Genomic DNA, 12063 nt, shown 5'->3' on the forward strand with positions numbered 1-12063 from the left:
CTCAATGACAGAGGTTGGGGTAACCTTGGACCTGGCCTGGAGGCAGCGCAGGTTAAACAGCTTCCCACTGGTTCTGTAGTTTAGTTCCACTCCAGCGGGGAGCTTGTTGACTGCGAGGTGAAGCATGGCAGCGAGGAAGATTGAGAAGAGGGTTGGAGCGATGACGCAGCCCTGTTTGGCCCTGGTCCGGATGTGGATTGCGTCTGTAATGGATCCGTTGATGAGGATCACAGTCCGCATTTCGTCGTGGAGCAAGGGAAGGATGTTGAAAAACTTTTGGGGCATCCGAAACGGAGGAGGATCCTCCATAGACCCATGCGATTGACAGTGTCAAAGGCCTTTGTAAGATCGACAAAGGCCATGTACAAGGGCCCTTGGACTTTTCCTGCAGCTGTCGTGCTGCAATGTACACTAAATGTAATCAAACTATGCACCATCTGACTTAGCATGGGAAATCCGTAAATACATATAATATACAAATTGAGGTAATCTCAAAGTGGAGTCCAAACACTTGCTTGGAACATTGTTTGTGTCTGTGTCAAAGCCCCAGTAATCTTGGATCTGAAATTAACCAAATTATAGATTCTTTGAAGGGCAAAGGGTTTGTCAAACAATCAAAATGGATCTCAACCAATCAACAGACTCCTATTTGGGGATCTTTGAAGCCTATTAACATCTAGAACTCGGAACTGTTTGCAGTCTATTTGCAGACAGTAATATAGAAAGGTTGGCCTAAATCTCATGTTCAGCCTGGTTCGTAACCTGCTGTGGGCTCTTTTACAGAGAATTACCATTTAGGCAAACTGCTTTGGCAGGATCATATGTCTCCACATAGTTGATAATCTTTATCATGAAACATGTAAAAGATCACGCCAATTACACCAAGAGCCAAGTGGTTTCTAATGGGAGTCATAAGATGCACTTATGATGGGGTTAGCTTTATGGATATCCAGTAAAAGGTTTATTATTGTAGTCCAACATTGTTTTGATCTTTTCAAAATCCAGAATGGAATCACAAGAATTTTACAGCACAGAAACAGATCATCTTTCCCATCAAGCCTGCACTAATATTGTTTTCAACACAAGCCACCTAACTTAGTCCCACCGTTGTGCTCACTCCCCATAACATTCTCTTTAATGTTCCTCTTTTTCAAGTAGATATCTTAATTCCTTTTAAAATAGTTTCTGGCCATTCGATCAACAATGGTTTGCGGCAAACAATTCCACATTCTAACCACTGTCTGTGTGAGGATTTTTTATTCTAACCTCTCCTTTAATTCTTTATTGTGGTTAACTTCTTTTTAAAATCTTAAATTCGTGCTCTTGTTACCTAGATGAAAAATGAAAAAAAAAATCACTATTTACCTTATAACCCATTGAAATTTTTCATAAAACCCTTCATATCTGGTAATATCCTAACAAATCTTTCCTTCAAGGGACCGCCCAAAATTCTTAAGCAATGCTCTAACTACAGACTATCTAAAGTTTGTATGGGTTCAATATTACCTTGATTTTGCATTCTGTGTCTCTAGGTACAAAACTGTTTGCTTTATCAACTTGTACTGCCACTTTTTAATAATTGTGTATTTGCACACCATGGCCCCTCTACTTCTCTATTCCATTTTAAATCTTACTGTTTAAGCTACATTTCCTTTCCCTATTCTTACCTCCAAATGTATTACTGCACTTTTTTCTACATTTAACTACATCTGCCACCCATCCGACAGTACTCTGGAACAGCTTTCTACCCAGTGTAGAGCAGACTGCCTCTGCAGTCTTTCACAACCGTCACTACAATTTTCTATATCCCAACTTTGGCTATGGGGAAAAGTCTTATTTCCAGAAAAAGACAAGCATAATAGCGCTCCAGAGATGGATGAGTGTGTATGTATACGTTCATTTTTTTTACTTGGGACGGTTTAAATTTATGTATCCTATGCAATCAAATGGTCAGGAAAAACATCCCAGTGACCTGCAAACATCCATTAAAAAAGAAAAACAACTAATACGAAACCTGTAATGTGCAGTGCATTTAATGAATAAAGTATTTAGGTTTATTTTGTGCAAAGCACTGAATTTTGTTTTATTTGTTTTAGATCAACTTGAACGGGTTTTTATGCGCCTTGGCCTTGCTGAAACAGATGAGCAGCTGCAAAGTATTATCTCAAAGTTTCTTCCTCCTGTTCTGCTGAAGCTGTCCAGTGTTCAGGAAGGAGTGCGTAAAAAAGTAAGTTTACATTGCACTCTTCTTTTGCTATAAGTTATGATCTAACTTTTTAGGACTAAAAGCTGTTACACACCAGTGTTCTCTGCGTGGGCCTTTCATTGAAAAGCGGGATCACTGGAGCGCTGCGCAGACGTGCAACTTAAAGGGAACATTGATTATAACGGCTAATACAGGTGCAACCTCCCAAATCAGGAATTCTAAAATCTGGAATGTTACGAAATCCAGACATCGCGCAGATCGGTGGAGGGGTCGTTCGAAATCCGTAAAAATGTTCTGAAATCTGGGCATTTTTTTCCCAACAGTAAATAATCCTCCCTCCACATACACAGATATACACACCAAAAAATGTTTTAAAAATCACAAAACATTCACAAGACACTTAACTATCTAATCATTGCAAAAGAATTAAAAAATAAAAACTTTAACTTACCTTTTTGCAGATCTTCATACCTACCACTGTCCCAAGGGCTGCAACGCAGGTTTTTCCCAGGCGTTTCTTTTCTTACTAACTACGGGTCACCACTGGGCCAAATAGGTTTCCGGATTTGGGATGTCGGATTTCGTCTCTGAAATCCGTAAATACCCGCACCTCGGCCCAGGCGTTTCCAGATTCGGGACTATGGAAATATGTTCCGAAATCCGGTCATACCCAAAATCGGTCCTGCAGTTTCCGGATTTGGGAGGTCGTACCTGTATAGAAAATGGGCTCGATCTTACAATTTTATGTACATTTGCTAATTATAATGTGTCAGTCAAAAATCGTTTTCTTCGCTGCTTCAAAGACACACCGGGGCAGAATTTCAGGGTTGCCAGAAAGCTGGCGGACCCACCTTTTTTTTGGAGTTTTTTCCACTGGTGTCTCGGTCGGTTTTCGGCACTTAGTATTTTTTTTTAACGTTGGACCTGAAGTCGGTCATAATGGAGGCAGAAGTGAAGCTGAGGGGCAGAAGTTGGGGCGGGATCAGGACTCCGCTGCTGTTACTGAGCATGGAGCGGTGGTGACGTCACAGAGTGTGTCCGTCACCATGCTCTCTCCCCTCCATTAAAGGGGAGAGAATCGGGCATTTATTGATCTTTGGCTACTGGGCCACCAGGGAAGGTTTCAACCGGGCCAGCAGCCTGGCACCCAAGAGCGGGTGCCAGGCTGCCTGTTGGCGGCCCAGCCGAACCCATGGGCACTATTTTGCCGGCCAATCCGGAAGTCGCCAGGCAAAAATAGAGACATGGTGGCCGCGGCAGTGGGCCCTCCCCTTGAAGGGCTGCCGCGCTGCCGGACCGTACACAGTGAGGAGAAGGTACACCGACAGAGAAAGCTGTTGGGAGCACCGAGCGGCGGGGAAACGATTTTTTCCACTAAATTTGGGGCACGGTATTCTGCAGGTGAGGGAGAGCGGCGGTGCGCGTTTTGATGACGTGCTTGCGGCGGTCCTCAGCAGCGGGGCGGAATTGAGGACAGGACGAAAAATCCCCAATTTGAATTTGGATCGGGGCGGCCATTGAACTGCAACGGTACGGCCACTCTATTCCGCTGCATGGCTGGCGGACACGGGCTTTATACAGACCCTGAATTTCGGCCCCAGCATTTTCATCAAAAACAGCTTCTTGCATTTATACAGCAGCTTTAACATACTTCCCAAAATGCTTTTCGGAGGTGAAACCAGACACGCAGCAGTGACGGGATAAAAATTAATGAGGTGTCTAGAGACATGGTCAGAGATAGGTTTTGAGGCTTTTCAAGGATGGGAGGGGTGAAATGCGGAAGGGTTTAAAAGGGAGAGTGTTTCATAGTGTGAGGCCAATTCAGCTGATGGCTCTATAACAGAATGTGTTGCGGAGAGGGGAGGGGGTTACAGAGGAGGCCAGGGTCAGAAGAGTGCTGGTGCGTAGAGCTGGAGGAGGTTGCAGAAGTGGGGGCAGGGAATCAGGCTTGTGGAGAGACTTGCAGATGAGGACAAAGATTTTAAATTTGAAGCCTTGAGGAATAAGGGGAATTAATGGAGGTTGACCAGAACAGAAGTGTGGGATAGAATGACGAAAGTGAAGTTTTAAATGAGTAATGGGATGCAACAGGCCAGCAGAGAGAGTATTCATGGAGTTGACCCCTGGGGTTGACAAAGGCACGGAGGAGGAGGCCAGTGGTAGGGGTGGAGGTGGGCAAAGTTGCAGATGTGGAAATGGGCAGTTTTGGTCATGGCTAGGATATAGATAGGGTTTGAAGGCCCACGCAAGTGGTTGGGCTGGGGATTCTGATACAAGTTGCAGAAATGGCAATTTCAAATTGGACACATTGATTGCTTAGAAGGGGGCTACGATGGAGATGACCCATTCAGTGGGTTCAAAAGTGAGGGATGTAACTGCAAAATGAACGTTGATGCCGTTAGTTTATGCATTTTCCAAATGACCAAGACCGGAAGGCATTTTTGGTAGTGTAGATGGTTTCAGATTCATTAAAGATGAAAATTTTTAATTCAGCAAAAGATTTGAGACTTTGGCAAAGTCAAATACAGCAGATTTTGGGGGAAAATGTTTTCTAAAACTATCATTCATTTTAATTTAGAGAAGAAAAACTGTTTACAATGTCTAATTAATGAAATACTAATTGGTTACAAATGACATTTAGCTTTACTTTCTGGAAAGGAACCACAAGACCATTATAAAGATGCTCATTTTCCGATTTACTTGTACCCAGGCATGTTAAGTGTTCCACTGAACAAATTAATTTTACTTGCCTTAAACAAAAAGAAAAGTACAGCATTGAGTTTTAAAAAATAAATTGGGCCATCCGCATCTCCGGGAAAAGGGCATTCGCGGGCGGAGAGTTGGGCTATTATGATTTTATTGTGTTATCCCTTTATACAACAAAGTAATTATTCTCGTGTTCAAATTCAGGTCATGGAACTGTTGGTTCATCTGAACAAGCGCATTAAGAGTCGACCTAGAATCCAGTTACCAGTGGAAACTCTACTGGTTCAGTATCAGGATCCTGCAGCTGTTTCCTTTGTCACAGTAAGTACCTACCTGATGTATCTTTTGTAGCTTTTTATTTTTAGATTTCCAACAACATAAAGCAGTAAAATGACCTGGACAAATATGCAGTGGTTTAATCTTGTGCATCTCGCATGACGTTGCACATGGAACATAATTTGTTTTTAACTAAATTGAGGACATAAATAAAGAGGGAGCAGTGACTTTATTTCAGAGCTATAGTGAGGTGTCAGTGGTGAACCAACAGTCTATGTAATCTGTCCTCATCAAGGCCAATATATCCTTCCTGAGGTGTGGTACCCAGAACTGAGTGCAGTACTCTGGAACAGCTTTTTACCCAGTGTAGAGCAGACTGCAGCTACAGTCGTGAACACAGTGTACTAAATTAGAGGAAATGCATGTAAATTATCATCTCACACAGGAATGTTTGACACCCTAAACAATAGTATGGGCAGGGGTAAATGGAGAGGTATTGTACTTGCAACAGTTGCATTGGAGAAGGGCAGATGGAGGTTATGTTAATGGAGGACTGACCGAGGGTATCTGAGAAGGAAAGTGCAGAAGGTGAAATTGTGCTTGGTTGTGCAAATGAGAAAATGAAATTAGATGCTAGGTATCTAGGAACCTGATTCAAGGTTATTCAGCTGCTAATTATGGCACTTAAAAGTTGCTGGAAACCTGAATGTCTGAAGGCCATCATATCTTAATTCCTGGATACTGAAAGAGCTAGAATGTGTGAATAGGTTGCAAATACATAGGAATATGTGCTCTCAACAGCATATGTCAAGGTATCAGTTAATAAAACCATTGTGTAGCTGAATTAGATTCTGTATCCAGTGATAATTCTTCAGAAGAATTATCATATTACTTTGAAGAAAGATTTTACACTGAACTATTCTGGTGAAGACTGGATTACGTCCTTCCAATTGGGCAATAATGAGTTTGTCGGCTTTGGATGAATGGTATCATAACATCCTCAGTGATGATGGTGATGAATGCATTGCATATTTTTTATTTATTGCTGTGGTGTTTTACTTTTAGCACAATCTAAATTATGCAATCAACATTTAGGATAACTTGTAGATGATGCGAGGTAAATTGTGTTTGAAAAATAGTAGTAAAACACTTGTTGACTTAGAGATATGAAGTCAATCTGACTAATTAAAGTCATTCTGATTAACACCTCAAACAGCTAAGGAAAGAGGAGAGGACAATGCAGTGTTTGTTTCCTCCTTTGGGATGATTGTATGCACCCAGCTAAACTGTTGCAATGAAAAGTTTCCCACTATTTGCCAGAACAACAATTAACAGTCTAAAGATGACCATAATGAGCTTCCCAATGGCCTACTTGGCAAAAGCACTGCCAAGTTTGATCCCTGGTCAGTCATTATTTCGCTCGTCTCGGATGGAGCGGCAGTTGGTGTGTTACAATTGGCCTCTGCTCATCTGGACTAGAGAGGGAGAAATCGGCCAATCTGCACACCCCTGATCTCTGGCCAGCAGCCCCTGATGGAAAGTGCACTGAGTGAATGTTGGGGAGAATAGGATTGGGCTTGGCTGGCATGTCTTCTACAGTCAAATAGCCTGCCAACGTTCACTGAGTTGGCTCACAAGTGGAAAAATAGCCACTTGGGCAACTGGTGCCAGTGGGACTGTGCCCAGAGAAAATTCAACACATTTTGCAAAGATGGGGTGAAAAATCATGACGAGGTGGTGGGAGGGAATTAATTAGATGAGATTAACATTGACCCAGGAATGTTCTTTTGAGGTTGGGATTAATGCCTGTGGTATACCTGGTGTTGACATTGTAAGCCCGAAAGAGACAAATGTTCAATTTCCTGACAATGGATTTTTTTTTGAAAGTGAGATTACTTGGACTTTATCTGGAAAAGGACAAGCGCTCCACTCTACTCATTTATTTCTGGCAGTGTGGATCCTGATATCAGTGAAGCAACTATCTGGATCTTGCCAACAGAGGGGAGTTTATCAAAGTAGTATTAAACACCTTATCAAATGCACCTCTAATGAATTGTGTAATCTTTTTAAATCCCAGAATTTTACTATAATATACATCAAGATGGGGTATCCCCGTTTATCTGTGGAGAAACAATGTGAATTGGCACCTTCCTTGGTTACTGCAATGGAAAGCAAGCCTCAGCCACAGCAAGACAGGTAGTGTATTCATTATTTCAGCAATGTACACCATTTCAAAACTGATGGAACCCTGACTACCAGAGAAAATTCTTATTAGCAAGGGTTTGATGTCTGCATCAAAGTGTGTCAATTCAGTAGCTTTTAAAAAGACAAATTGTTTTACCAGAATTCCTTAATATGACACCAAAATATATTAAAGAAATTAAAAGCATAAGAAAATATTGTTCAGGAATGTATCCTGTTGGATAAGGGTATTGAATTACCATGTATATAAAGTAACCAGTCTGCAATATCTTTTAAGTCCTTTTATGAATCAACAGGGCAAAAAGGCATTTGTCATTGTACATTTCTTATTCATAGCAGATTTTTATGAGAGGGCAGGTGAGAAGATAATGAAGGAGAAGGTCAAATACCCTCCTTACTCATGTGGTATATGCATCAGATCTTAAATAAGATCTCCTTTTATCTTATATTGTTTGAAAATCCAATTCCTTTCGTGTATTGTAGATTTAGGCTTTATTATGTTAATGAGCAAATAGGTGTGAGGAAAGACACTTTTTTTTAGGATCGTGAAAATTGCATAGAATTATATGCAAGAATTAATTCTACTCCATTTCTATCTCCAGCTGCTAAAAAAACCTTCTCAAAACCCATCTTTTCAACCGAGCTTTCACGTTTCCTAACATTTCTCCCCATCCATAAAACAGCTTGAAATGTCTGGGACATTAAGTGCCATATATCACTGCATGTTTTTTTACACTAATAAGGCTTGTTGAAAAAGGCCATCGAAGAGTCAGCTTGGTTTACTTAATAGCACTTTTGCTTCATTATAACTGGAGCACTAAATCGTGGTTCACACGTCATTGCAGTACTGAGAGAATGCTATATTGTCAGAGGTGCTGTCAATCTGATTATATGTTAAATGAAGTTCTCGTCTCCCTGCCCAGATAGAGGTAAAAGATCCTATTGCGTTATTCAAAGAATAACATGGAGTTCTGATGTCCCCGGACAAAAATCCCCCCCCCCCCCACCCAACTAACACCACAAAAGAAACAGATTAATTCCCATTTTCTGTTTGCGAGGCGTCGCTGTGCACAAAATTGATTGCTACGTTTGTCTACATAACCATATCTACACTTCATAAGTAATTCATCAGATGTAAAGTGCTTTGGCACTAGTGATACCTGCCCTCCTATATGGCTCAGAGACGTGGACCATATACAGTAGACACCTCAAAGTGCTGAAGAAGTACCACCAGCGCTGCCTCCGCAAGTTCCTGCAAATCCACTGGGAGGATAGACGCACCAGCGTCAGTGTTCTCGATCAGGCCAATATCCCCAGCATCGAAGCACTGACCACACTCGACCAGCTCAGTTGGGCAGGCCACATCGTCCACATGCTCGACATGAGACTCCCAAAGCAAGCGCTCTACTCTGAACTCCTACACGGAAAGCGAGCCCCAGGTGGGCAGAGAAAACTTTTCAAAGACACCCTCAAAGCCTCCTTGATAAAGTACAACATCCCCACCAACACCTGGGAATCCCTGGCCCAAGGCCGCCCTAAGTGGAGGAAGAGCATCCGGAGGGCACTGAGCTCCACGACTCTCGTTGCTGAGAGCATGCAAAAACCAAACGCAGACAGCGGAGGAGCGTGCGGCAAACCAGATTACCCATCCACCCTTTCCTCCAATGACTGTCCCATCTGCGACAGAGACTGTAATTCCTGATTTGGACTTAAAAGTCACCTGGGAACTCACTCTTCGGCCCCAAGTTTCCACATGATTTGCGCCTGATATTTAGGAGCAACTGGTGGAGAACGGACTATCTTAGAAATCGCAATTCTCCACATTTTTTTTTCTGCAGTTCTAGTCAGTTAGAACAGTTTCACTTTGGAACAGAATTTTTTCTTCAAAAGGGGGCGTGTCCGGCCACTGACGCCTGATTTCAAAGTTTCCACAGTGAAAATGTACTCCAAACTAACTTAGAATGGAGCAAGTGAAGATTTTTGTAGAACTGAAAAAACCTTATCTACACATTAAAAAAATCAGGCGCAGGTTACAAATTAGTCATCTAGAACGAGGTGGGGGGGGGGGGAAGGGAAGTCATTAAATTCTACAATAAATCCTTATTTATATTTATACAAATATTATACAAATAAATCCAACCTGAATAAAAATTTATAAGCAAAGAAAAGATTAAATAAACCATCTTCCTACCTGTGTGAAAGTGCTTCAGCCACGGAGAATGCTGCAGGAAGCCTCAAGTTGAGGCAGCCGTTCCCGCGGGGGGGGGGGGGGAGGGAGGAGAGAGAGGAGGCAGCCGTTTGTTCCCGCGTGGGGGGGAGGAGGAAGCCGTTCGTTCCCAACGGCAGGGGGTAGGAGAAAGCCGTTCCAGATGGCGGGCGGGGGGGGAGGGAGGGAGTGCGGGCCCGACCGACTGACCGAACGCAGCGGGGGGGGAGGAAGCCGTTCCCGACGGCGGGCGGGGAGGGAAGGAGACAGTGAGAAGACTGCAGGAAGCCTCACAAGTTCAGCAGCCATTCCCGACGGCAGGGGGGGTGGCCATCGGGAAACGGCTGCCTCAACTTTCTGAAGCTTCCTGCAGCCTTCTCACTGCTGCAAGAAGCCTCAGTGCTGATGTGCTGATGGCAATGTGCTTTTATTAAAAAAATTTCAAAAATTAAACAGCTACAAAGAACTACAAAAATGGCCGAGTGCCAATGTTTCCTTCACACTGCGCGTGCGCGAACGCTCCAACGCGCACGCGCAGGGTTGCCGGCAGGAAAAAAACTAAATGGTACCCGCCCCCTCCCACTTACAAAATCGGCGCAAGTGCTAGGCCCCGCCCCCTGGGCACCATGCCAAGCAGACATGGAGCTGCAGGGCGCTCCAGAATCGCGCGTTTTTTTTTCGGCGCGAAAAACGGACGCCCAGCTCGGAGGGACGCCCGTTTTATAGCGTGTGGAAACTTGAGGCCATTGAGTGGAAGCAAGTCTTCCTCGATTTTGAGGGACTGCCTATGATGATGGTGCTTTGGGACTTTGAGGACACAATAGGGCACTAAATAAATGCAGCTTTTTCTTTCTTCCTTTCTAATAAATATGCAATGGACAATACTTTATTTCCTGATTTTAATTTACAGTCTATAGTTTTTCTCTGTCTATATGTTCTTTTAAATTATTGATGGTTGTTCACAAAGCTACAGCTTCAGCTGATAAATATGTCGTACAAGATTAAATGCAAAAATATAGTATTTAGTAATTCCAAGTTTGGCCTTCCTGCAGACCTCATGAGGTGATGGTTATATGTGGTGTACCCTAGAATTAGAGAATATACAGTACAGGCACTGGCCATGTGACCAATCTGTGCTGACGTTTATACTCCACACGAGTTTCCTCCCATTCTATCTACCTCATCTCGGCCTATTGACATATCTTTCTATTAATTTTTCTCTCGTGTACTCATCTAGTTTCCTTTTGAAAGCGTATGGACTAATTGCCTCAACCCCTTCATGCTGGGAGGATGTTTCCCCTGGCTGGGGAATCTAGAACTAGGCGTCACAGTCTCAATAATGGGTCGGCCATTTTGGACTGAGATGAGGAGAAATTTCTTCACTCAAAGGATTGTGAATCTTTGGAATTCTCTACCCCAGCCTAATGGAGTTGCTGATTCCAACATTGTATCATGTGAAATACCCCGCAGAAAAGAACCAAACGAACATCTCTTTTCAACTTGGCAGAGAAACCAAAGATTGTTCAGCAGTTATTAGACTTTATGTGGGCTGTGGATGCTCAGTCATTGAGTATATTCTAGACTGAAATCGATAGATGTTTGGATACTGAAGGAATCATTGGATAGTTTCTATAGGTATATAAAAAGGAAAAGAGTGGCTAAAGTAAATGTTGGTCCGTTAGAGGACGAGACCGGGGAATTGGTAATGGGGAACATGGAGATGGCAGAAACTCTGAACAAATATTTTGTATCAGTCTTTACCGTAGAGGACACTAACAATATCCCAACAGTGGATAGTCAAGGGGCAATAGGGGGGGAGGAACTTAACACAATCACAATCACTAAGGAGGTGGTACTCAGTAAGATAATGGGACTAAAGGCAGATAAATCCCCTGGACCCGATGGCTTGCATCCTAGGATCTTAAGAGAAGTAGCGGCAGGGATAGTGGATGCACTGGTTGTAATTTACCAACATTCCCTGGATTTTGGGGAAGTCCCAGCAGATTGGAAAACTGCAAATGTAACGCCCCTATTGAAAAAAAAGGAGGCAGACAAAAAGAGGAAACTATAGACCAGTTAGCCTAACATCTGTGGTTAGGAAAATGTTGGAGGCCATTATTAACGAAGCAGTAGCAGGATATTTGGGAAAGCATAATTCGATCAGGCAGAATCAGCATGGATTTATGAAGGGGAAGTTATGTTTGACAAATTTGCTGGAATTCTTTGAAGATGTAACGAACAGGGTGGATAAAGGGGAACCAGTGGATGTGGTGTATTTGGACTTCCAGAAGGCATTTGACAAAGTGCCACATAAAAGATTATTGCACAAGATAAAAGTTCACGGTGTTGGGGGTAATATATTAGCATGGATAGAGGATTGGCTAAGGAACAGAAAACAGAGAGTTGGGATAAATGGTTAATTCTCGGGTTGGCAATCAGTAACTAGTGGGGTACCGCAGGGATCAAT

The 12063-nt window shown here is 42.9% G+C and overlaps 1 protein-coding gene across 1 annotated transcript in view; it reads left to right on the forward strand.

The window, feature by feature from the left end:
- The window catches only part of ecpas (Ecm29 proteasome adaptor and scaffold), a 151663-nt gene that overhangs the window by 12576 nt on the left and 127024 nt on the right, over positions 1–12063 (forward strand). Inside the window, exons 2-4 of the mRNA XM_070887950.1 lie at positions 2097–2227; positions 5117–5233; positions 7266–7384. Coding sequence (XP_070744051.1) covers positions 2097–2227; positions 5117–5233; positions 7266–7384 — 367 coding nt within the window. The remainder of the gene's footprint in view (positions 1–2096; positions 2228–5116; positions 5234–7265; positions 7385–12063) is intronic.

Source organism: Pristiophorus japonicus, chromosome 1 (genome assembly GCF_044704955.1).
Source record: "Pristiophorus japonicus isolate sPriJap1 chromosome 1, sPriJap1.hap1, whole genome shotgun sequence".
Lineage (NCBI taxonomy): Eukaryota > Metazoa > Chordata > Chondrichthyes > Pristiophoridae > Pristiophorus > Pristiophorus japonicus.